Source organism: Mustelus asterias, chromosome 26, assembly GCF_964213995.1.
Source record: "Mustelus asterias chromosome 26, sMusAst1.hap1.1, whole genome shotgun sequence".
Taxonomy (NCBI): domain Eukaryota; kingdom Metazoa; phylum Chordata; class Chondrichthyes; order Carcharhiniformes; family Triakidae; genus Mustelus; species Mustelus asterias.
This window is the reverse complement of record NC_135826.1, coordinates 20,754,799-20,780,904: the sequence shown is the minus strand read 5'-3', so window position 1 is coordinate 20,780,904 and position 26,106 is coordinate 20,754,799. Positions and strand designations below refer to the sequence as shown.

The window sequence follows — 26,106 nt, the reverse complement described above, 5'->3', positions numbered from 1 at the left end:
TGACAATTCCTGCAAGGGGCCATGAACCACTAATCCTTTCAAAGCTGGCCCAATTCTACAGAAATTGTGAAGGACTGGGGCAAGTCTGTCATCGTACTGGAGCTGGCCAGGTTGGGCATGGAGGATACAAGCTTTTGACCCAGAACAACTGGCACTCTTTGAAGGCACTCCCAAGAATCAGACAGGGGTCGTGAATCCCGGAATCAGGAAAATCTATTCATCATCAGAACTGCTGCTCAGGTCATTGCCAACAGGTATCACGATCTTACAGCCGCTTCCCAGTAACACTACCTGGGCCCCTCTTTAATCGTTAAATCATCCAAGCATGCGACCAGGCCGAATTCAGGATAGGTCACAACACCGCCCCCCCCACTACATGCCTCACTGGCCTTCCCCCTCCCAGTAAGAAGTCTAATAACACCAGGTTAAAGTCCAACAGGTTTATTTGGTAGCAAAAGCCACACAAGCTTTCGGAGCCTTAAGCCCCTCCTCCTGCCCAGCACACCTCCACCCCCTCCCCCCCCCCCCCCCCCCACCACCACCACCACTGGTCTCTCTCCTGCAGCACCTACCGACTGGCCCTAGCGCACATCCTATTGGCCCTGCTGTCACCCTTCCATCTAGAGAACACGCCCCGCCTACCAATCAATCACCACCACACCCAGTAACAGCAGCTCCCCCTGAACACACATCGACAACACTCCCCCCACCCCACACACAAAACAGCGAATTACAGCTGGCGCCCCCGAGAACAGCGAGGACCTTCAGCAAAGGCAGAGATAAGGAATGGAAGACAAAACAGATGACGAATGGTCTGTTGGTCAAAATGTTAAATGACTGAGTAATTTTCCCCACTGCCAAAGCTGCCCTCTCCACCCTCACACCCAACTGATTTGAAACAACTGAATTCAAGCGACTGAACATACGACCCACTCCAATTAACCTCCTGAAATTCATCCAGTCAGACGTCAGGTTTGATGCTCATCATGCCAGCTCGTTTCCAAAATTACAACCTCATTAATTTGTCCTCTTAAGAACCCGGAAGATTAAAATGCAATTCAAACTCAGCACTCTACAGCAGATTTCAGAGCAGTTTAAGTGAGCGGTTCTATCAACATGCAACAGCAAGCTGCTGTTTCCCAGTAACCAGGTACTTAACATTGCTCGATATCCCCCTTTCTCAATCCCAAAGTGACATAACTTTCTAATGAGGATAGATCACTAAAGGAGATTGGATAATTGTTATTCACGAACAACACTGCGTTCTTCCCCAATCTACCAGCCACTCAAACCAGGATGGTTCTTTGATTTCTGCTTTTGCCAGCATCGCAGGACAACAGTGGCACGGTGGCACAGTGGTTAGCACTGCTGCCTCACAGCGCCAGGGACCCGGGTTCGATTCCCAGCTCGGGTCACTGTCTGTGCGGAGTCTGCACGTTCTCCCCATGTCTGCGTGGGTTTCCTCCGGGTGCTCTGGTTTCCTCCCTCAGTCCAAAAGACATGCTGGTTAGGTTGATTGACCGTGCTAAATTCTCCCTCAGTGTACCCGAATAGGCGCCAGAGTGTGGCGACTTGGGGATTTTCACAGTAACTTCATTGCAGTATCAATGTAAGCCTACTTGTGACACTAATAAATAAACTTTAAAATTTTAAACAACAGAATCTAGAAGGAGTAGGCCATTCGGCCCTTCAAGCCTGTCCCGCCATTCATTTTGATCATGGCTGATCATTAAATTCAAATATCCTGATCCCGTCTGCTGCCCACCCCCCCCATATCCCTTGATCCCTTTAGCCCCAAGAGCTGTATCTAATTTCTTCTTGAAGTCGCACACCATTTTGGCCTCAACTACTTTCTGTGGTAGTGAATTCCACACATTCACCACCTTCTGAGTGAAGTAATTTCTCCTCACCTCAGTCCCAAAAGGTTTACCCCTTATCCTCAAACTATGACCCCTAGTTCTGGACTCCCCCACCATTGGGAACACACTTTCTGAATCTACCCTGTCTAGTCCTGTTAGAATTTTATAAGTTTCTATGAGATCCCCTCTCACTCTTCTAAACTCCAGTTGAGCATAATCCTAACCGACTTAGTCTCTCCTCATATGACAGTTCGCTGCAAAGTGAACGGCACAGTGGTGAGCACTGCTGCCTCACAGCGCCGAGCACTGCTGCCTCACAGCGCCGAGCACTGCTGCCTCACAGCGCCTGGTAAACCTTCGCTGCTCTCCCTCTATAGCAAGGACATCCTTCATCAGTTAAGGAGACCATAACTGCACACAATACTCCAGGTGTGGCCTCACTAACGCCCTAAACAATTGTAGTAAAACATCCATATTGCACCAACACTGCGCTAACGACCAGCTTTTTTTAAAATGGCATCTATTAAAAAGTGGATCTTGGCTGGGACATGAGGCATAGTTCCCGAGCTCTTCAGCGTTTTGCCATGGGATCTTTCACATTCACCTATCCAGGCACGTAGGACCTTTGTTTAACATTTCATCTGTAATATGGCACCTCCAACAGTGCAGCACTCCCCTTGCTCTTTCCCCACAGCTCTGCAGATTTTCCCTTCCACACGTTAGTGAATTTGCTTCCACTATCTTTTCAGCTCACATTCCAGATCATGGGCGGCACAGTGGTTAGCACTGCTGCCTCACAGCACCAGGGACCCAGGTTCAATTCCGACCATGGGTGACTGTCTGTGTGGAGTTTGATTGCTCTCCCCGTGTCTGCGTGGGTTTCCTCCGGGTGCTCCGGTTTCCTCCTACACCCCAACTATGTACGGGTTAAGTTGATTGGCCATGTTAAATTGCCTCAGTATGAGGGTGACAAGCAGGGTAAATACATGGAGTTATGGGGATAGGGCCTGGTTGGGATTGTCGTCGGTGCAGGCTTGATGGGCCGAATGGCCTCCTTCTGCACTGTAGGAATTCTATGACAACTCAGTGAATTTTATTTTCTTTCCAGTCGCTTCTGGTTCTTTTGCAAATTCCTTTAAATCTGTGCCCTCTGATAGCCTCAGTCAAAATCCTTCCTCACTTTAAACACCTCAATCACATCTCTTAACCATCCCTGTTGTACAACAACCTCAGCTTCTCCAATCTTGCCACATCACTCAAGTTCTTCCATCCATGGTACCATTTGAGTAAATCTCTTCTGCACTCTGTCCCAAGATCTTGATTCTTCCTAAAATGCAATGTCCCAAATTGGACACACATTCCAGCAGATGTGTAACCAGTACATTTTGCTTTTGAAGAATAGTCACCGCCATTGGGTAGATAAATGCTGCAGCTAATTTGCGCATACAGGAACACACAACCTGTAATACTGTTGGTTCAAAAAAACTGGTGTGGGTAAGGCGATATGATTTGCACAATACACGATGTGGATTTCAGCTTCCACAGCTGCCTCTAACGGCGACAAGCCTGTGACTGCCAATACTACAGCCTAAAGTTACACAACTAAAACAACAGGCAAGATCCAGATGTGGAGGGATGCAAAGTGGACGGCACAGTGGTTAGCACTGCTGCCTCACAGCGCCAGGGACCCAGTTCGATTCGCGGCTGGGGTCACTGTCTGTGCAGAGTTTGCACCTTCTTCCCATGTCCGCATGGATCTCCACCAGGTGCTCCAGTTTAAAGTTTATTTATTAGTCACAAGTAAGGCTTACATTAACACTGCAATGAAGTTAGTGTGAAAGTCCCCGAGTCGCCACACTCCGGCGTCTGTTCGGGTCACTGCAACTAACCAGCACGTCTTTCAGATTGTGGGAGGAAACCAGAGCACTCGGAGGAAACCCACGCAGACACGAGGAGAACGTGCAAACTCCACACAGACAGTGACCCGAGCCGGGAATCGAACCCGGGTCCCTGGCACTGTGAGGCAGCAGTGCTAACCACAGTCCAAAGATGTGCGGTTAGGTGGGATTGGCCATGCTTAAATTGCCCCTTAGTGTCAGGGGGACTAGCTAGGGGTAAATGCATGGGGTTATAGGGATAGGTCCTGGGTGGGATTGTGGTCGATGCAGACTCGATGGGCCGAGTGGCCTCCTTCTGCAATGTAGGATTCTATGACCTGTCGGGGTTGCTTCACAGCTCGAGTGGACATCGGTGGGACACGGGTTGAGAGTCGTTTCGGGGGAATGGGAGGGCGCGAATAACAAAAACATCTAATTGAAACGCCAGCAGCCACCCTGCATCCTCACAAAAAGCAGCTACTTCATCGCTGCCCTGGAAATTGAGGCAAATCCATTCATGAAACTATGATTTCACATCACAACAGGTAGGCGGGGAGATGCTGGGAGAGTGGAATTGTAAGCAGCAAATACATTCCACCAGAAAGCGGGGAATCTTTAGCACGCCGCTTTTAAGATCCTTCACAGTGGGAAATAAGCCCCCAAAAGATATTAAATCACATTAACGGTTCATTATATAATGTCACATTTGATTTCCTGGAACATGAGTGGAAGGAGAGTGTAAATCATCAAACAATAGACGCACAACTGAAGTCAACGACATTTACTTTTTAAATATTTAATAAAGGTTGAAAGCTCTGAAGCACTTTATAAAAAGTAATAATAAATGAGACAGTGCCCATTATTAATTTATCATTCAAATTAATCTGTCGGCATTTCCAATTAAAAAGAACATTTAATTATTCATTGGTGCATAATTGGAAATTACAAAGAGAAAAGTTCTATTTACAGCCAGGCTTGGTCATGAAATGTGTCACTTTTATGATCAGTCTAATTTCAGCAAGGTTTTGATACAAACCTCTTGAGGAATTTGAAGAACAGGAAGACGAAGAAAGCCACTTACCTGTTTGTGCATTTCGATGTTCAAACCATACGACATTTCATAATACTGGAAGGAAAAAAAAAAATCAAACCAAGAATGAAATGTTAATATCTTGCACTCTATAATGGATGAACCTTCAGGAGGTTCACACAACCATGTTACGGTGATCAGGATATCCGTCTCCGATCTCCGGTGGTCAATTGCTCATTCACCTAAGCTGACACGTAGAAAATAGGAGCAGGAGGAGGCCATTTGGCCCTTTGATCCTGCTCTGCCATTCATTCTTACGAGGAGAAGGCAGGAGAATGGGGATGAGAATCACATCGGCCATGATTGAATGGCGGAGCAGACTTGATGGGCCGAATGGCCCAATTCTACTCCTATATCTTATGATCATGGCTGATCATCCAACTCAATAGCTTGATCCCACCTCTCCCCACCCCCCCTTCCCAAATCCTTTGACCCCCTTTGTCGCAAGTGCTAAATCTAACTGCTTCTTGAAAACATACAATATTTTGGCCTCAACTACTTTGTGGTAGTGAATTCCACAGGCCGACCACTCCTTGAGTGAAGAACTGTTTTTTAATCTCCGTCCTAAATGGTCTATGCTGTATCCTTGGATTGTGACCCCTGGTTCTTGGCACCCCCAATGTGGAGATGCTGGCGTTGGACTGGGGTAAACACAGTAAGAAGTCTCACAACACCAGGTTAAAGTCCAACAGGTTTATTTGGTCGCACAAGCCACAAGCTTTCAGAGCGCTGCTCCTTCATCAGGTGAGTGGGATTTCAGTTCACAAACAGGGCATATAAAGACACAAACTCAATTTACAAAATAATGGTTGGAATGCGAGTCTTTACAGGTGATCAAGTCTTAAAGGTACAGACAATGTGAGCGGAGAGAGGGTTAAGCACAGGTTAAAGAGATGTATATTGCCTCCAGCCACGACAGTTAGTGAGATTTTGCAAGCTCAGGCAAGTCGTGGGGGTTACAGATAGTGTGACATGAACCCAAGATCCCGGTTGAGGCCGTCCTCATGTGTGCGGAATTTGGCTATCAGTCTCTGCTCAGCGACTCTGCGTTGTCGTGTGTCGTGAAGGCCGCCTTGTACCTTTAAGACTTGATTACATAGAGTCCATATCCCTCTATTCCCTCCCTATTCATGTAGCATGCTTCCACCACCTCCTCTGGCAGCGCGTTCCAGGCACCCACCACTCTGAAACACCCCCCCCCCCACACATCTCCTTTAAACTTTCCCCCTCTCACCTTGAACCTGTGCCCCCTTGTAATTGATTCTTCCACCCTGTGAAAAAGCCACCGACTATCCACCCTGTCCATGGCTCTCAATTTTGTAGACCTCTATCAGGTCTCCTCTCAGCCTCCGTCTTTCCGGTGCAAACAATCCTAGTTTATTTAACCTCTCCTCATAGCCAACACTCTTGAGACCAGGGAGCCTTGCTTGAATTTCAGAGGTTTCAATGAGATCTCCCCCTCATTCTTTGGAACGCCAGCAAATATAATCCTAACCTACTCAATCTCCCCTCACGAGTCAGTCTCGCCATCCCAGGAATCAGTCTGGTGAACCTTCTCTGCACTCTCAATCATCAGCTCAATGAGCAAATGTCTAATCTGTAAAGCCAGATTCTCAAGTGGGAAAAGTGCCATAAAACATAATGCATAATACAAACCCGATGCCTTGTTTTAAAAAAAAAGAGAGAGAGGGGCACTCTCACCATCTCTCCTGCAGGGAGTAACTCAGATACAGAGCCACTGGCACCAACTGCCTTCCAGAGTATTGATACTGGACACTAGACGCTTGAGTTTTGGCTGTGGGAAAACCGCAGCTGATTTCAATTTGGACCGTGTGCTCCGCAGAGCAGCTACAAAGACACAACATCCAGGGTGGGGGTGATAGGGAGGGGGGCTACATGGTAATCGAGTACAGAAACTGTGGCCAATTTCCCCCTTCCGAACCCGGGTCAGCCAGGCCAAGTGCGGAGATCAGCAAATACCATTTGGGGACCCAGGGTCGAAACAGGAATAAGTTCCTGACCGGAATTCTTAGTGGGAATGCTTCGTGGATAGAAGCAGAACGTGGATCAGTACTTAAAATCTTGAGGTGTTTGGTAACGGGCGTGTCTCCCTGCACAAACAGGCAGTAGCAGTGAAATTAGATCAGGTAAAAATAAAAGCCCATGTGGTTCACTACATCTTTCACATCGAGGGCAGCACAGTGGAAAGCACTATGCCAGGGACCCCCGGGTTTGTTTCCCGGCTTGGGTCACTGCTTGTGTGGAGTTTGCATGTTCTTCCTGTGTCTGCGTGGGTTTCCTCCGGGTGCTCCGGTTTCCCACACTCAAGATCATAGAAAACCCTGCAGTGCAGAAGGAGGCCATTTGGCCCATCGAGTCTATGGTTCTATGGAGTCTGCACCAACAACAATCCCACCTCGGCCTTATCCCCATAACCCCACATATTTACCCTGCGAATCCCTCTAACCAACGCATCCCGGGACACTAAGGGGCAATTTAGTATGGCCAATGCACCTAACCCGCACATCTTTGGACTGTTGGAGGAAACCCACGTAGACATGGGGAGAACGTGCAAATTCCACACAGACAGGAATCGAAACCAGGTCGCAGGAGCTGTGAGACATCACTGCTGACCACTGTGCCACCGTGCCGCCCTGATGTGCAGGTTAGGTGGATTGGCCATGCTAAATTGCCCCTTAGTGTCAGGGGGACTAGCTAGGGTAAATGCATGGGGTTATGGGAATAGGGCCTGGGTGGGATTGTGGTTGGTGCAGACTCGATGGGCCGAATGGCCTCCTTCTGCAATGAGGGATTCTATGATTCTACATCAAAGGAGAGCGAGATAGCAAACATTCTTCACTCAATATTCAGTCCAACTCTTAACTCGCCTGCTCATTGGAGAACAGTGCCCTCTCTTCCAACAGCAACATTAGCAGTGGGTTACTGTTGGGCGTTCAGAGGTTCAATATGGGTGGATGAAATACAGAGGGACATCTCACTGAACCTCAGTAACTATTCGGGGTCATACAAAAGCGGTTAGTGAGCTGTGTCCACTAACCCAGGTTTAGCTGAAGGGTGCAGAGTACTGCAGGACGTTTGGTTCAGTGCGCACAACATTTCAACTACATATCAATTTTTTTTTGTTTAAATCAGAAGTGGCAACATTGTGCAAGATGACATGGTATTTCACAAAAGGAGAAAAATTCACAGCTGTTAAATTATTAAGATACAGCCTCCAGCTACCTTCAGAGTCCTAAATATCCATACAACGCAAGGGTAGACTTCAAAGGCGGGATTTTCCGGCCGTGCTCCCACCACCCCCCACCCCACCGAAGGTCGGAAAATCCCACCCGAGGTCAACGGACCTTTGCATGGTCCGTGTCCCGCCCGCTACGATCCCCTTGACGGGGTGGGATGGGAAAACTCCGCCCCAACTCTTTTACAGAGCAAGAATCAAGTGGAGGGTCCTTACCATGACATAATGGCGTTGCATTTCCGTCTTTTCACTGGCCAGTTTGTCACATTCCAACTTGAGGCTGTGGTTAAAAACACAAGAGAGGTTTCAAAATGACTAATTCTAACCAAAGGAAAAAAAATCCTTTTTTCTCCTCTTCAAGTCTCATTCCAAATTCAAAGCTCTGTCCTTTGCTCTTGTCCTTGGGGACAAATGAAGTCAAAATATTTTACAGTTGCGTGCTTTTGTATAATTAACCAATGCATCACACTCTGTTGAATTAAAAACATCTACTGCTCTGCCCTCCTGCCGAGATGCAGTGAGCTGGTGCTAATCGCAGGCTTCACAGAAGAGACCCGAATGTTTGAGACCTATTTCACCAATTGGAGCTCTCACGGTGCTACCCAACGAAGTCGTGACCCAGAGGCCCAAGTTTCTGCCATGGGTGGTCAATAGTTGGTTCATTATGTCGTCGAAGGTACACTTACGGAGATGGATGGTCGGGGGACTGAGTTAATCGTTAGGGGGCAGAGATCTGTAATGCTGCTGTGAATTTTGTTTTTTTAAGTCATTCGTGGGACATGGGCGTCGCTGGCTGGCCAACATTTATTGTCCATCCCTAGTTGCCCTTGAAGGGCAGTTAAGAGTCAACCACATTGCTGTGGCTCTGGAGTCACATGTAGGCCAGACCACGTAAGGACAGCAGATTTCCTTCCCTAAAGTGAACCAGATGGGTTTTTCCAACAATCGACAATGGTTTCATGGTCATCAGTAGATTCTTAATTCCAGATTTTCTTTGACTGAATTCAAATTCCACCACCTGCCGTGGCGAGATTCGAACCCGGGTCCCCAGAACATTAGCTGCATTTCTGGATTGATAGTCTAGCGATTAGCCTCCTGCACCGATCATGTTGTCCTATCTAGACCAACCGCCTGTACCCCTCTATTCCCCGTCTGTTCATGTGTCTATCCAGATCAGTCTTAAATGTCGCTAACGTGTCTGCCTCAAATACCTCACTCGGCAGTGCATTCCAGTCCCCCACCACCCTCTGTGTAAAAAAAGATCTGGGAGAGAAAGGGCAGCTCAAGGCAAAAAAAAGTGTCTCTGCAGCATGCCCCACAGAAATGAGGTAGGAAGCTTGTACTTGGTTTGAAAACGAGGCTGGAAGAGTTGCTCGCTTGAGCTCGAGCTAGAGGGGATATTTCCAGGAAAAGAAATCCTCACCGTGAAAAATAGTTCTAAGCCTCGCAGACTCAGAAAAAAAAAGATTAGGAATAAACTCTAGGCAGCAAAAAATCACTTGGTGATTGATCCTGGGAAAATTTAATATCCATGTAAAGGACAGTGTAAAGTATACCTGAGGAGTGTATTTTTCCAATCGGGCTGAGATTAACTCTCACTTTGGGGAGGGTTTAAAGTATAGTTGTTAAAGATAGTGTTTGGATAATAGTGTTTCAGCCATTTGTTACAGTAAACCTCTTAAAATGTGAATCCTTGATGTCATTCTTTTAGCTATTAACTGGAAATTTGAACTTTCCTTTTAAACATTATTACATTATTGGTCTCGGGAGGGGAGGGGGGAATCGTAATAACAACAGAATCAGAATCCCAAGAGTGCAGAAGAAGGCCATTCAGCCCATCAAGCCTGCACTGATTACAACCGCACCCAGGCCCTATCCCAGTAACCCCCACATATTTACCGTGCTAATCCCCTTGACACTAAGGGGCAATTTATCAACCTAACCCGCACATCTTTGGACTGTGAGAGGAAACCGGAGCACTTGGAGGAAACACACATAGAAACGGGGAGAACGTGTCAACTGCACACAATAGTCACCCATGGTCAGAATTGAACCCGGGTCCCTGGCACTGAGGCAGCAGCACTAACCACAGTGCCACCATGCCGCCCTAATGTGCAGGTAAACTATTACGGGCAATGTCCTATTGATATGCATTGCGAAACAGCTAACTCACTTCAATACTGTGCTGTTTGGGCGCCAACCAATACTTCAGTGAGTCACTCTATGTAATGATACCAAAAAATAAACGGGAATATTTCTCCTGCGGGAATGGAAGGCAACAACTCGTGTCACAAAAATGTGCTCATGTCCAATATTAATTTTTAATTCATTGGCTGGAGACATGATATAGACTTTCAATAATATAGATTTTTTGCAATAGACTGAAGTGATTTCAACCTACATCAAGATGGCTGACTAACTCACAATACTTTACATTCCACATTGTAACTCTATGAAGAGATAGCAAGTCTGCGAAACACACCACAGAGAACGGCACTTCCCCTCGGAGTTGGTGAATTACCTTCCTTCCTGCCTCATCAACAAGACATCAATGGAAACCACCGACAATATTCAACAGCTGAAGACCGACCATCTTAAAGGTTAATTGCTTGGACAAGAGGAGCTGATTATTGAGATGGCTCTCCAGACAAGCTAATCAAGTTATAATTGGAATATACAACTAAATTTGAATTCCTGCCAGTTGCAGAGGGATCACGTGACAAAGCCCAAGGCTTTTGTGCAGTTTGAGCACTTGGGTCTCAGAAGAACTGGGCGGCATAGTAGTTAGCACTGCTGCCTCTCAGTGCCAGGGACTTGGGTTCGATTCTCGGCTTGGGTTACTGTCTGTGCGGAGTCTGCACGTTCTCCCCGTGTCTGCGCAGGTTTCCTCCGGGTGCTCCTGTTTCCTCCCACAAGTCCGAAAGATTTCGGGCTTAAATTCTCCCCCAGTGTACCCGAACAAGCGCCAGAGTGTGGCGACTAAGGGATTGTCATGGTGTTAATGTAAGCCTACTTGTGACACTAATAAATAAACGTTAAAACTTTAACCTTCTGATCCAGAGGCAAGAGTTCTACCAGCTAGGTCTTAAATCAGAATAGCAACTATTAACAAAAGATTCTCCCTGGAATACAAACTTGAGGCTTTTCATACACTTAGCAGAGGTCTCCATACGAGATGACACGCCCTTTCAAGAATAACCAGTGCTGAGGAAGGAAGCAATGATCGAATGGACACGTCAAACATGTCTATGTTCCTTAACTTTGGAACTATGGTTGGCTCTGCACATCAAATAATTCAGTTTATGGTAGTTTGGAGAATTATTTAAAAAAATAAACCTGGTGTTCACTTTAAAGCAACAGCATTGCTTTTTTGTGCCATCTTTTGAATTTTGAACAATTTATGGGATGTGGGCGTCGCTGGCTAGGCCAGTATTTATTGCCCATCCCTCGTCACCCTTAAGATGGTGGTGAGCTGCCTTCTTGAATCACTGCAGTCAGAGGTGCAGGTACACCCAGTGTGCTGTTAGGGATGGAATTCCAGGAGTTTGACCCGAGGTCTCTCTCCGTATAAATGGCTTTTCCCCAGGGGCAAAAGGGTGATCGTTGGTGGGGCAAGCAAGTTCCTTTTCTTGACGAAGGGACCATAGTTACTTCCTCGTAAGATGCTCACACAGGGTGCGGGGAGGCGAAAGTGGAGCGTAAACACCAGTGCGGATCAGCTGGGCCGAAGGGTTTGTTTATGTGTCTTAACATCTATGTAATTATGTCACAAACATCATGCCCCAAAACAAAAGTCGACCAAAGTGATGCGAGAAGGTTCAACATTCAGCACATGCAATCCCAAGTGGCGCAATTAATTTTTTAAGCCGAGTTCTCAAAACACACACGCACAGATTTTTGACTGCAGCACTTGTGTTAATAAATTCTCAAAGAGGTCAGAAGCTGCGATGATCTTTACTGACTGGTGTACAAACAGGCCAACAGTAATGACAGATTTCAGATGACGATCACAGCAGAATGCTCATACATACAAATAACTCAGCACATGAGATATTGTTAACATTGCAAGCTCTTCACTCAGGATGTCTGCAAAAACAAGGAACGCGTCTTCACTGCAGTGCTCAAAAGCAAAGCAATGCTGTTACCTAAATAAAAGTAAAACACTGCGGATGCTGGAATCTGAAACAAAAACAGAAAATGCTGGAAAATCTCAGCAGGTCTGACAGATTCGGAGGAGAGAGAATAGAGACAACGCTTAGAGTCTGGATGACCCTTCGTCAGAGCTGATTATCAATGCTGAATATCTAGTGCCATTATCTAAATGCCAGATTAGATCCGCTATGATTTCAGTCTCTAACCTCTCAACATCTAAACACTTGCAATCTTGTCCACTTAGATTACACAATGCTGCACAGTCAAGGTGGAGGACTCAAAACTACAATTAAATTTCTCTCAACTTAACCTGGGGAGGCAGTGGCGCAGTGGTAATGTTTCTGGACGAGCAATCCAGAGACCCAGGGTAATACTATGGGGACCCGAGTTCAAATCCCACCCCAGCAGGTGGTGAAATCTGAATACGCTGGTTCCACATCATAGTGTGCACACAACCACTTGCTCTGGTCTTTGGGGTAACTTGTCAGAGATGTACCCAGGACACATTCCATCACGACGTTATCGTGTGCCTCGATATGGTTCTTGGGGTTGGTGATGCTGGGGGTGGGGGAAATAATGGAAACAAAGTTCACCGCCTGCCCAGAGTCTTGGGCTTTCACTCAACAACCGAGAAAGAGGCAAGACAGTCGAGTCAGGACAGCGTGGTTAAACCAAGCAAAGTGACGCACTGAACCTGCTTTGCATTGTTAACCTGCTTTGCATTGTTAACCTGATGTGGAGACGCTGGTGTTACTTGGTCATGGTGCTCATTTGGAGAGCCGGTGCAGGCACAATGGAAGCGATCGCACTGGCCATTCACGCCACGCTCCCGCTGCAGCAAGGTCGGAGGATTCGGCCCCCAGCCAAATCTCCATTCACCGCAGCGGGATGGGAAAATCCTGCTGGCGTGAACAGTGGTGACATTCCAGCCAATGGGCCAAATGGCCTCCTTCTAAGCTGTAACAATTCCGTGATTTGATTTAATTTATTGTCACATGCATTGGAATGTAGTAAAAAGTATTGTTTCTTGCGCACTATACCATATAAGGAGATATTAGGATAGATGACCAAAAGTTTGGTCAAAGCAGCAGCTTCTAAGCAGTGTCTAAAAAGAGTGGTGGGGGGTGGAAAGGTTTAGGGTGGGAATTACCATATTTAGGTCGAGGCAGCTGAAGGCAAGTGTGATGTGGAGATGCCGGCGTTGGACTGGGGTGGGCACAGTAAGAAGTCTCACAACGCCAGGTTAAAGTCCAACAGGTTTATTTGAAATCATGAGTTTATGGAGTGCTGCGCCTTTATCCTGAATGAAGGAGCAGCGTCCCGAAAGCTCGTGATTCCAAATAAACCGGTTAGACTTTAACCTGGCGTTGAGAGACTTAGAATCATCTGATCATTGACTTCTTATAGTTAACCTGCTACAGGAACAGGCTTGAGCTGAGGAAAGAGTATTTGTCAGGATATTTTTCTGAACAATTTAATATCTACCCTCTCAAAGGACAATCGCGGTATTTATTGCTCTTACTCACTTCACCCCCTTGTATTGTCTCCTGATTTTGGGTGGAATGTAGCCACCATCTGGTTGCGGACAGACGGCCACCAGCTTGTGCTTACATATGTACACACGCACATACATGCAATAAATTCCCAACATCAGCCTGTATTTCTCAACAATGTAGCCCCAAATCTGTAACACAATTCACAACTCCAATGAGATGCTGGTCAACAGCTACTTCTGCCTGGACCACACAATAGTCGTGTGGGTTAAACTGCCAACTATGCACAACCAACATCTGGAGGGGGGGGGGGGGGGGGGGGGTGCGGAGAGAGAAGAGAAGAGGAGGGGGGGTATTTTCCCCATTAAGGATCTGATTTATTGTCACATGTATTGGTATAGAGCGAAAAGTATTGTTTCTTGCACGCTATACAGGCAAGACATACTGTTCATAGAGAAGGAAAGGAGAGGGTGCAGAATGTAGTGTTACAGTCACAGCCAGGGTGTAGAGAAAGATCAACTTAATGCGAGTTGGCAGTTTAACCCGCACGACTATTCTGTGGTCCAGGCAGAAGTAGCTGTTGACCAGCATCTCATTGGAGTTGTGAATTGTATTACAGATTTGGGGTTAGATGATGAGAAATACAGGCTGATGTTGGGAATTTATTGTACGTATGTGCGTGTACACATATATAAGCACAAGCTGGTGGCCGTCTGTCCACAACCAGACGGTGGCTCGCAATTCAAAAGTCTGATGGCAGCAGGGAAGAAGCTGTTCTCGAGTTGGTTGGTACGTGAACTCAGGCTTGTGTATCTTTTTCCCGACGGAAGGTGGTGGCAGAGAGAATGTCCTGGGTGCGTGGGGTCCTTAATTATGCTGGCTGCTTTTCCGAGGCAGCGGGAAGTGTAGATAGAGTCAATGGATGGGAGGCTGGTTTGCGTGATGGACTGGGCTTCATTCACGACCTGTTCCTTCTCTTCTGCCTCTTTAGCAAATAGCTGTACGCACAATGTCTGTGACAATCTGTACACGTTTCTGCTGCAATGAATTAATACCAAGTTCCTCACAAATACCAAGCTACAAGCGAAAAATGTCTATGATGCCACAACCAGAATATTGATTTTCAACAAATACTTCAGCGAATAAACTGTCAGCATTTCGGATTGGGCCACATTTTCCTCCAAGTATTAATTTGAGACAACGTGGACTTGTGTAAAAGGTGCCACAATATAGATAGAACCACAGAACCCCTACAGTGCAGAGGGAGGCCATTTGGCCCATCCAGTCTGCATCGACTCTCCAACAGAGGATCCTATCCAGGCCCTTTCCCGTAGCCCCATGTATTTATCCAGCTAATCCCCCTAACCTACACATCTTGGGACACTAAGGAGTAACTTGGCATGGCCAATCCACCTAACCTGCACATCTTTGGACTGTGGGAGGAAACCGGAGCACCCGGAGGAAACCTATGCAGACACGGGAGAATGTGCAAACTCCACAGAGATAGTTACCTCCCGCCCATTGACACTGTCTACACTTCCTGCTGCCTCAGAAAAGCAGCCAGCATCATCAAGGACCCCATGCACCCCGGACATACTCTCTTCCACCAGGAAAAAGATACAAAAGTCTGAGGAAATGTACCAACCCATCAAGAACAGCTTCTTCCCTGCTGCCATCAGACTTTTGAATGGATCTACCTTGCATTAAGTTGATCTTTCTCTACACCCTAGCTATGACTGTAACACCACATTTTGCACCCTCTCCTTTCCTTCTCTATGAATGCCATCTGATGAAAGAGCAGCATTCCGAAAGCTCGTGATTCCAAATAACCTGGTGGACTTTAACCTGGTGTTGAGAGACTTCTTACTGTTCTCTACGAATGGTGTGCTTTACCTGTAGAGTGCACAAGAAACAATACTTTTCACGGAATACCAATACATGTGACAATAATAAATCAAATCAAACCCAAGCCGGGAATCGAACCCAAGTCCCTGGCACCGTGAGGCAGCAGTGCTAACCACTGTGCCACCATAAGATGGTAAGCATTTAGAGACACTGGATGGCAATTTTGCCTTCACTGGCTGGGCCTAACCTGACGGTACGCTGTCATTGTGGAACCTACCCGATTATTACCGTCAGATGACCAGCCAGGTGAAGGTTATGATTATACCGAGTTGTAAACTCTGAATTTCTCCCATCTAAAAATGGATTCAAGAAATCTTGTGATTTATGATTGAAAAGGGAGTTTTTTGTTCACGAAGGTGCAGTTGCATGCCAATCATGAATTCATGCGGAATTGTGCAAGTAGATAACCAAGTAGATCAGAAGTAGAAACATTTTCTTTGCTGCTGGATCAGGCTCCTCCTCACTGGAGACTTTAACTGCAATGATGTTACAACAGCGGAATGTGTCTAACTGGTACTCGCTGGTAGCATTTGGTCCGTTAAATACACAGTAACGTACCACTGCTTTAATAATCATCTCTGTACCAGCATGTTTAAAAGAAAATTAAACTTCTATTTATATGGCATCTTTCACATTGTAAAATCTTCATAAGAACACTTAAAAACAAAATATGATGCTGATCCCCCTTTGGGGATACTAGGACAGATGACCAAAAGCTTGGTCAAAGAGGTAGGTTTTAGGGAGAAGAGAGAATGAGAGAGACAGGGTGGACTGAAGCATAGATTCACAGTGCAGAAGAGGCTCTTCAGCCCATCGAGTCTGCACCATGGCGCAAGAATCTTTTAAAAAATTAATTTATGAAATTTGGTGTCGCTGGCTAGACCAGCAATTATTGCCCTTCGCTAGTTGTCCTTCACCACCACCTTCTTGATGCCACTTCAGTCCATGTGGCATAGGTACACCCACAGTGCTGTCTGGGAGGGAGTTCCGGGATTTTGACCCAGCGACACTGAAGGAACGGTGATATATTTCCAAGTCGGCATGGTGAGTGGCTTGGAGAGGAACCGCCAGGTGGTGGTGTTCCCAAGTATCTGCTGCCGTTGTCTTTCTAGATGGTAGTGGGTTTGGAAGAAGCTTGGGCCTAAGCAGCTGAATGCACAGCCGCCAATCATGGAGTGGGCATTGAGCAAGAGGCCAGGGTAGGAGAGACGCAGAAGTCTGGCAGGGCTGGAGGAGGTTACAGGAGATAAAGGAGGGTTGAGGGCATGAAGGGATTTTTTCTTTAAAAAAGTCATTTGTGGGACACAGATGTCGCCGGCTGGCCAGTATTTATTGTCCACCCCTCATTGCCCGAGGGCAGTTGACAGTCAACCACATTTAGTCACATGTAGGCCAAACCAGGTAAGGACGGCAGATTTCCTTCCCTAAAGAACATCAGGGAACCAGATGGGTTTTTCCGACAATCGACAATGGTTTCATGGTCATCAGTAGATTTTTAATTCCAGATTTCTTTTATTGAATTCAAATTCCTCCACCTGCCGTGATGGGATTCGAACCCAGGTCCCCAGATCATGAGCTGAGTTTCTGGATTAATAGTCGAGTGATGATACCACTAGGCCATCGCTTCCCCTCAACCGGAAACCCCAGTGCAGACCAGCGAGCAGAAGGGTGATGGGGTGAAAGGGACTTGGAGCAAGTTTGGAAACAGGCAGCAGAGGTTTTTGGGTGACAAATTTATGGTGCTGCAAAATCCCACTGTGGCCACGGTGAGAAATCGGAATACCGTTCACTGAGACGGCGTTCCGTACTTGGGACTTTCAATTACCACTTGTGAGAGAGTGCGCAACAAATGTTAAGATGCAATGACAACAAGGACACAAAGAATATCCATGCTTTTCAGGAGGCCTTCTCACAACTGGCGCAACATTTGGTGCCTAAGCAGGTGATGGCATGGTGGCACAGTGGTTAGCACTGCTGCCTCACAGCGCCAGGGACCCGGATTTGAATCCCACCTTGGGTCACTGTCTGTGCGTAGTCTGCACGTTCTCCTCGTGTCTGTGTGGGTTTCCTCCGGGTGCTCCGGTTTCCTCCCACAGTCTGAAAGACGTGCTGGTTAGGTGCATTGGCCATGCAAAATTCTCCCTCAGTGTACACGAACAGTTGCCGGATTTGAAGCCAGTAACTTGAATTGCAATGTGGGATCTTGCTGTGCAGAGATGAACATACCAGCGACTACACTTAATTTGCTCCAAGTACTTCAAGACATTTGGAGGTCATGAGAGGTGCTATATAAATGCACCTTCTCCTTTCTCACAAAACGCAGGGTCATGAAGACAACACTAATTACTGAAAGATGCCTGTGAACGAAGTCTGATTTATAGAAGAATCTATTCAATCCACAGCCCATTTCCTTCATCAGCAATGAAGTGATGGTCATATATCTAACTATTCTGCACTGCTGACCAGGAGCCTCATGTAACAGTGTTAAGATCCCTATATAACTGGACTAGTGCCCAGCTTTAGGCAACTAGTAAAGCAGCATTAGGGTGGCACAGCGGTTAGCACTGCGGCCTCACAGTGCCAGGGACCTGGGTTCAATTCCGGCCCCCGGGGTCACTGTCTGTGTGGAGTTTGCACATTCTCCCCGTATCTGCGTGGGTTTCCTTCGGGTGCTCCTGTTTCCTCCCACAGTCCAAGGATGTGCGGGTTAGGTTGATTGGCCATGCTAAATTGCCCCTTAGTGTCATGGGGATTAGCAGGGGAAATAGATGAGGTTACGCGGATCGGGCGTGGGTGGGTTTGTTGTTGGTGCAGACTCGATGAGTTGAATGACCTCCTTTTCTAGGGATTCGATGATTCTATGACACATTGTGTATTCAACAATAACCGGAAGAGTGTGCCTGTTTGTACAATCCCACATTACTATTTGGAGAGCCAGGAAGGCGTGGGGTGGGGAAGAGCTGGTTGAAGCAGAAACCACATCGCACAAGGTCTTGTACTGCTGTCGATGCATCTTTTCCTTTTGAATAAAAAGTTTCACACTTTTCCCAAAGAGTTGAAATATACAAAATTCTGGGGAAGTTGACCGTTTAATTTATTTTTTTGAATACCCTTTATAAAGTCATTACAGTAAAGGTGGCGGACACGGACCCATATTGGAAAAACAGGGCTCGACTGCCTGTGTGTAATAAGACACAAACTTACTTTAAACTTGGGGCAACACGGTGGCAAAGTGGTGAGCACTACTGTCTCACAGCGCCAGGGACCCGGGTTCGATTCCCGGCTTTGGGTCACTGTCTGTGCGGAGTTTGCACTTTCTCCCCATGTCTGCGTGGGTTTCCTCCGGGTGCTCCGGTTTCCTCCCACAGTCCAAAAGACATGCTGGTTAGATGCATTGGCTGTGCTAAATTCTCCCTCAGTGTACCCGAACAGGCACCGGAGTGTGGCCACAAGGGGATTTTCCACAGTAACTTCATTGCAGTGTTAATGTAAGCCTACTCGTGACATGAATAAACAGTAACTTAAAAATGTGCACGAATGCAGAATATCCTTTGTACTAATCTATGTATTTTCAGAGGAAGTCTGTCTCTTCAGAAATGAACAATTTGGCTCAGAGGGTTTTAAATATTAGTTTATTTATTCGTCGCAAGTAGGCTTACATTACGGCACGGTAGCACAGTGGTTAGCACTGCTGCTTCACAGCTCCAGGGACCTGGGTTCGATTCCCGGCTTGGGTCACTGTCTGTGTGGAGTTTGCACATTCTCCTCGTGTCTGCGTGGGTTTCCTCAGAGTGCTCCGGTTTCCTCCCACAGTCCAAAGATGTGCAGGTTAGGTTGATTGGCCATGCTAAAATTGCCCATTAGTGTCTTGAGATGGGTAGGTTAGAGGGATTAGCGGGTAAATATGTAGGGATATGGGGGTAGGGCCTGGGTGGGATTGTGGTCGGTGTAGACTCGATGGGCCGAATGGCCTCTTTCTACACTGTAGGGTTCCTATGATTCTATGATTAACACTGCAATGAAGTTACGGTGAAAATCCCCTCATCGCCACACTCCGGCGCCTGTTCGGGTACACTGAGGGAGAATTTAGCATGGCCAATGCATCTAACCAGCACGGCTTTCGGACTGTGTAAAGAATTTTGATCAGGTAAAAAGTGTTGAAAAATGTGCTTGAATGTGACTTAATACATAAAGTACAGCCTGGACTTGCAAAAGCCCAAACAATATGTCTGCTGGTTGGACCGGATTCCGTGATTGGGCAGCACTTACTGAACAATCCTGAATGCACTAACTGATACACCAACAACCAATTTAAGACAATCAGTCACACTTGTACTTCATACACAAGGATCCATTCTCTGCAGACAAAGGAAGCATGTTCAAGCCTCGTGCCTTTTTTGAATTACCCAGGCACTTGGGGAGCCTATCTTTCCCCATAGCTTTCTCCACAGAAATGTCTTGGCCAGGGTGGGCTTGCCAACCAAACGAGAGCCTTTTTTCCAGCTGTATAAATTGTTCCGACCGTTTGAAATTTGGCATTCGTGTGTTTGTCCTGATAAGTGCATGGTGAAAAGCTTCGACAACACATGTCTCTCTCTTTCTTTCTCAACAATATTCAAATGTGATCATGCAGAAAGCAAATAAATGTGCCATATATTTGAATAAATCAAGTAGTTCCATTTATATGCATGGATCTGGTAGGCAAATCAGCTTTTCCCCAATTCTCATTCTGCTGTTACGCAAATTTCTTGCACTGCACAGCTGCACTGCTGAACTTTTTCCGGCTCTGATATCAGTTAAGTGCCTCAATCGCTGTTTGAAAGTGTTGAAAGGGATAGTTACAGATGCATAGTGATTGCCCTTTTGTTACCAAGCCTGCTAATGAAATCACATTTATAAAAGTACCCTTTTAAAAAAAGACAATTGCCTGTCATTACTTCACGAGAGAGCAGTTTAAAAAAAAACCCTTTTCTTGACAAAGTGGAAAATGTAGATGATTGCTCTGTTCGGTTAACACCCGATTTTAACACTATCAATTTACAGTCAACCTGCACATTGAAGTACTGCATTTACCCCCTAGTTTATTCCAGCTCTATCCAGGGGGAAAAGACTCACCCTGGCCCGAGGAACATAGCAGCGAGATCGAGTGGTTAAAATTTCAATTTGTTATTGGAAGTTAACAGAACCTATTTTGTTAGGATCATGACCGATTTATCATCGGATCATAGAATCCCAACAGTGCACAAAGAGGCCATTTGGCCCGTCTGGTCTGCACTGCCTCACAGCGCCAGGGTTCGATTCCCGCCTTGGGTCACTGTCTGTGCCGAGTCTGCACGTTCTACCAGTGTCTGCGCGGAATTCCTCCGGGTGCTCCGGTTTCTTCCCACAGTCCAATTGGCCGTGCTAAATTTTCCCTCGGTGTACCCGAACAGGCGCTGGAGTGTGGTGACGAGGGGATTTTCAGAGTAACTTCATTGCGGTGTTAACACAAGCCTACTTGTGGCACTAATAAATAAACCTTAAACTGAGCATCCCACCCAGGCCAATCCCCTTGACCCCATGTATTTACCCCATTAATCCCCCTAATTTATACATCTTGTACATGAAGGCAATTTAGCATGGCCAATCTTGATTAATAAGGGGATTGCGATTGTGGGGAAAATGCAGGAGAATGGGAATGAGAAAAATATCAGCCATGATTGAATGGCAGAGCAGACTCGATGGGCCGAGTGGCCTAATTCCGTTCCTATGTCTTATGGTCTTATCCATCTAACCCACACATCTTTGGACTGTGTTTTTTTTTACACAGAGGGTGGTGGGTGCCTGGACACTCTGTTGGAGGAAGTGGTGGAAGCAGATATGATGGTGACTTTTAAGGAGCGTCTTGACAAATACATGAATATAGGATAGGAATAGAGGGATATGTTCCCCGGAAGGGTAGGAGGTTTTACTTCAGACAGGCAGCATGGTCGGTGCAGGCTTGGAGGGCCGAAGGGCCTGCTCCTGTGCTGTAATTTTCTTTGTCCTTTGAAACCGAAGCACTCAGGAAACCCACGCAGATATGGGAAGAATGTGCAAACTCCATCCAGACAGTGACCCGAGGCCGGAATTGAACCTGGATCCTTGGCGCTGTGAGGCAGCAGTGCTAACCAATGTGCCACCATGCACAGTGAATTAGGATGAGCCTCACTCCAAGGCCCAACTACTTTTGCGTACAAGACCTTAAGATATAGGAAAAGGGTAGGCCATTCGGCCCCTCAAGCCTGCTCCACCATTCAGTAAGATCGTAACAAAGGGAAGCCTTCTGTTTAGATGGACGTGCCTTATCCCATTTGATTGGGATAGCTTGGTGGCTATTCTTCATATTACATTTCACTTGGAAAGCCTGAATAGTACCAAAAAAAGGATTGTGTTTTTTTTAAAAACTGGCATTTAGGATTTTTTTAAAATCCCAGTGTGGATTCTTAAAAGAAAGTAACAACCTCATGCTTCTTCTCCAAGATATTGCCAATTTCTACACTCCAAAGACCACTAATCTATCATCACCAAAGATATTCAAGGTGATAAAGTTACCTCAATGCAGTTGGCACAAAGACTGACTTTAAACCCATGTAATTCCTGGAGCTGCATTTCTAAGGTATTCCTAAAGGAGCAATTAGCAGCCCTGAGAAGTGGCGGATGAGCCTTTCTTCTGAACTTTTAGGCAGCGGTATCTTTTATGACAGAGTGGTCTGATTGGCCATTTGACAGGGTATAGGGTGCAAAGACGCAACCAAGGTCTCAGACTGGAGTCACATGACAGTCCCAATTAGGAGGAGTTGACAGGCTTCTTTCCTTCAAGATCAAGGTTACAAAACTCCAATAGGCACCAAACCCTGAAAGGTCGTGAATGTAGCCCAATCCATCACGCAAACCAGCCTCCCATCCACCGACTCCGTCTCCACTTCACACTGCCTCAGCAAAGCAGCCAGCATAATTAAGGACCCCACGCACACTCTCTCTTCCACCTTCTTCCTTCGGGAAAAAGATACGAAAGTCTGAGATCACGGACCAACCGACTCAAGAAAAGCTTCTTCGCTGCTGCCGTCAGACTTTTGAATGGACCTATCCTGCATCAAGTTGATCTTTCTCTACATCCTAGCTAGAACTGTAACACTACATTCTGCAATCTCTCTCCTTTCCTTCTTTATGAACGGTATGCTTTGTCTGTATAGAGCACAAGAAACAGTACTTTTCACTGTATGCTAATACATGTGACAACAATAAATCAAATCAAAAACAGCTACACAACCATCCCCATATACAAGTATGTACAACAACACAGGAACAGCAGTAGGCCACTCAGTCCATTGAGCCTGCTCTGCCGCTCAGTAAAATCATAGCCGACCATCCACTTCAATGCCTCTTCCCACACTATCCCCATGCCCCTTGAAGTCATTGGCAGTTAGAAATCTGTCAATCTCTACCTTAAACAGACTCAATGACTGAGCTTCCGCACTCCTCTGGAGTAGAGAATTCCAAAGATTCACCACCTTCTGAGTAAAACGTTTTCTCCTCATCTAGGTCCTAAGTTACTTCACCTTTTTTTTTTTGAAATTGTGCCCTTGGTTCTAGACTCTCCAACCAGGATAAAGGAAATTTACCCTGTCTCGTCCTTTAAGTATTTTGTAAGTTTCAATGAGATCACCTCTCATTCTTTGAAACTCTACAGGACACAGGCCCAGTTTCCCCAGTCTCTCTTCATAAGACAGTCCCGCCATCTCCAGAACAAGTCTGGTGAACCTTTATTACAGTAATATCCTTCCTAAGGTAAGGGGACCAAAACTGCGTACACTATTCCAGGTGTGGTCTAACCAAGGTTTCTATACAGTTGAAGCAGGATGTTGCTGAAGCAGGCTTGAAAGGCCAAATGGCCTCCTCCTGCTCCTATTTATTTAAGCTCATTGAATCGTAGAACCCCTCGAACAGAAGGTCATTCAGCCCATCAAGTCTGCACTGACTCTCTGACAGACTATCCTACCCATTCAGCCCTCTCCCCCGTCTTATCCTCCTAACCCCACACTTCTACTAATCCATCTAACCTACACATCTTCGGACACGAAGGGGCAACGTATCATGGCCAATCCACCTAACCTGCACATCTTTGGAGTGTGGAAACCAGAGCATCTGAAGGAAAGCCACGCAGACATGGGGAGAAGGTCTGTGTGGAGTTTGCACTGTCACCCTAGGCTGGAATTGAACCCGGGTCTCTGGCACTGTGAGGCAGCAGTGCTAACTATTGCGCCACCAGGTTAGTTCGCGCTTCCTCCTCAATTTGACAGCACGGCTTGGTGTGGCTGGAGGGCATAGGTCGAATACAGCGGTCTACACCTAGCAGCAGTTGCAGCATAAGTTATGGCTCAAAGGACTGTCGTTGGGTTTCAAGCATCAATATAAAATTATTGGCATCTTAATGTGCACTAGAGCTTAGCTGGAATGAATTGCAACTATCATCTTTCAGTACTGCCATTTATTATCCGAAAGTGAAATGGCTTCCAGTATATGAAAGGAAAATCTCATTACCTGTGATACTGTGCTTGCAGGAACTGAAACTCATCTTTGATTCGATCACAGGAGTCAGAGGTAGTAAACTTCAACTGTTGTGCTGACTGTGATGGAGCCTTGGAAGGAAAAAAAACCAGAATGTTAATGAAGAGACGCAGCACGATAGAATTAGTCGTGCTAACCTGCAAGTAGAGAACAGAATCGCATATCTGTTAAGGATGATTTTGTTTTAAGTAATGAAACATTGTAAAGGACAGAATGCTGCTTGAATGTCTATTGATAAGACCATAACACACAGGAGCAGAAGTAGGCCATTCAGCCCATTGAGTCTGCTCCGCCATTCAATGAGATCATTACTGATCTGATAAGTTGGTTGCTTAGACTATTATAGAATTAAGAATATCATAGATATTGCTTGATTTTCTAGCTTTGAAGGGAGGATTCTGTGAGAAGCAGACACTTCACTAACACACTTGTCAAACATGTCCGCTTCTCCTCAGCCTCTGTAAGCAAGGATAGAAGTAATAGGAGCAGGGATAGGCCATCCGTCCCATCGAGCCTGCTCTGCCATTCAACATGATCATGGCCCGATCTTAGGCTTCAACTCCACTTTCCCACCCGGTCCCCATATCCCTTCAGTTCCTGAAGCATCCAAGGACGTGTCTGCCTCAGCTTTAAATATATCCAATGATCGCAAAACTCTGGAGTAGAGAATTCCGAAGGGTCACAACCCTTTGTGTGAAGTTACTTCACCCCCATCTCAGTCCTAAATGATCTGCCCCTTAGATTGAAACTGTGGCCCCTTGATCTGCTTTTCGCAGCCAGAGGTATCCATCCTGACACGTCTCTTCATTATCTTGACTGTTTCAATAAGATCACCTCTCATTCTCCGAAACTTAGGAGAATATAGAACCAATTTACTCAGCTGGTCATCATAGAACAGCCCCCTAATCACAGGGACCAATCTCGTGAAGATTCAGTGTACTGGACAAATATATTCCTCTTTAAATATACAGGCCAAAATTGCACACACAGTTCTGGTGAGGTCTCACCAAAGCCCCTACAAATGCAGCATTTTATTTTATTCTCTTACTTCAATCCATTCACAATAAAGGCCAACATACTATTTATGGCACACTTGCCGTCATTGATAAGAGCATTGAGTGTAGGAGTTGGGCCATTATTTTACAACCGTACAAGACATTTGTCCCTCCATGCTGAAACTATAGTTCAGAAAACCCACCAAGGTCTCTACTTCCTCAGGAGGCGAAGGAAATTGGGCATGTCCGCTACGACTCTCACCAACTTTTATAGATGCACCATAGAAAGCATTCTTTCTGGTTGTATCACAGTTTGGTATGGCTCCTGCTCTGTCCAAGACAGCATGAAGCTACAAAGGGTCGTGAACGAAGCCCAGTCCCATCACTCAAACCAGCCTCCCATCCATCGACTCGGTCTACACTTCCCGCTGCCTTGGAAAAGCAGCCAGCGTAATCAAGGACCCCATGTACCCCGGACGTACTCTCTTTCAAAACAAAAACAGAAAATGCTGGAAAATCTCAGCAGGTCTGACAGCATCTGTGGGGAGAGAATAGAGCCAACGTTGAGTCTAGATTACCCTTCGTCAGAACTCTATTTTTCTCACCACAGATCTGTCAGACCTGTTGAGATTTTCCAGCATTTTTTGTGTTTTTGTTTCAGATTACAGCATCCGCAGTGTTTTGCTTTTATATTCTCTTCCACTTTCTTCCATCGGGAAAAAGATACAAAAGTCTGAGGTCACGTATTAACTGACTCAAGAACAACTTCTTTCCTGCTACCATCAGACTTTTGAATGGACCTACCAGTTGATCTTTCTCTACACCCTAGCTATGACTGTAACACTACATTCAGCACTCTCTCCTTTCTTTCTCTATGAACGGTATGCTTT

General features: G+C 46.2%; 1 protein-coding gene across 1 annotated transcript in view; it reads right to left on the bottom strand.

The window, feature by feature from the left end:
- The window catches only part of LOC144479505 (TLE family member 5-like), a 162,134-nt gene that overhangs the window by 95,149 nt on the left and 40,879 nt on the right, over positions 1–26,106 (bottom strand). Inside the window, exons 2-4 of the mRNA XM_078198236.1 lie at positions 24,195–24,292; positions 8,299–8,362; positions 4,732–4,862 (exon numbers count right to left, since the gene is read on the bottom strand). Of these exons, the coding sequence (XP_078054362.1) occupies positions 4,740–4,862; positions 8,299–8,362; positions 24,195–24,292 (285 nt within the window). The 3' untranslated portion in view covers positions 4,732–4,739. The remainder of the gene's footprint in view (positions 1–4,731; positions 4,863–8,298; positions 8,363–24,194; positions 24,293–26,106) is intronic.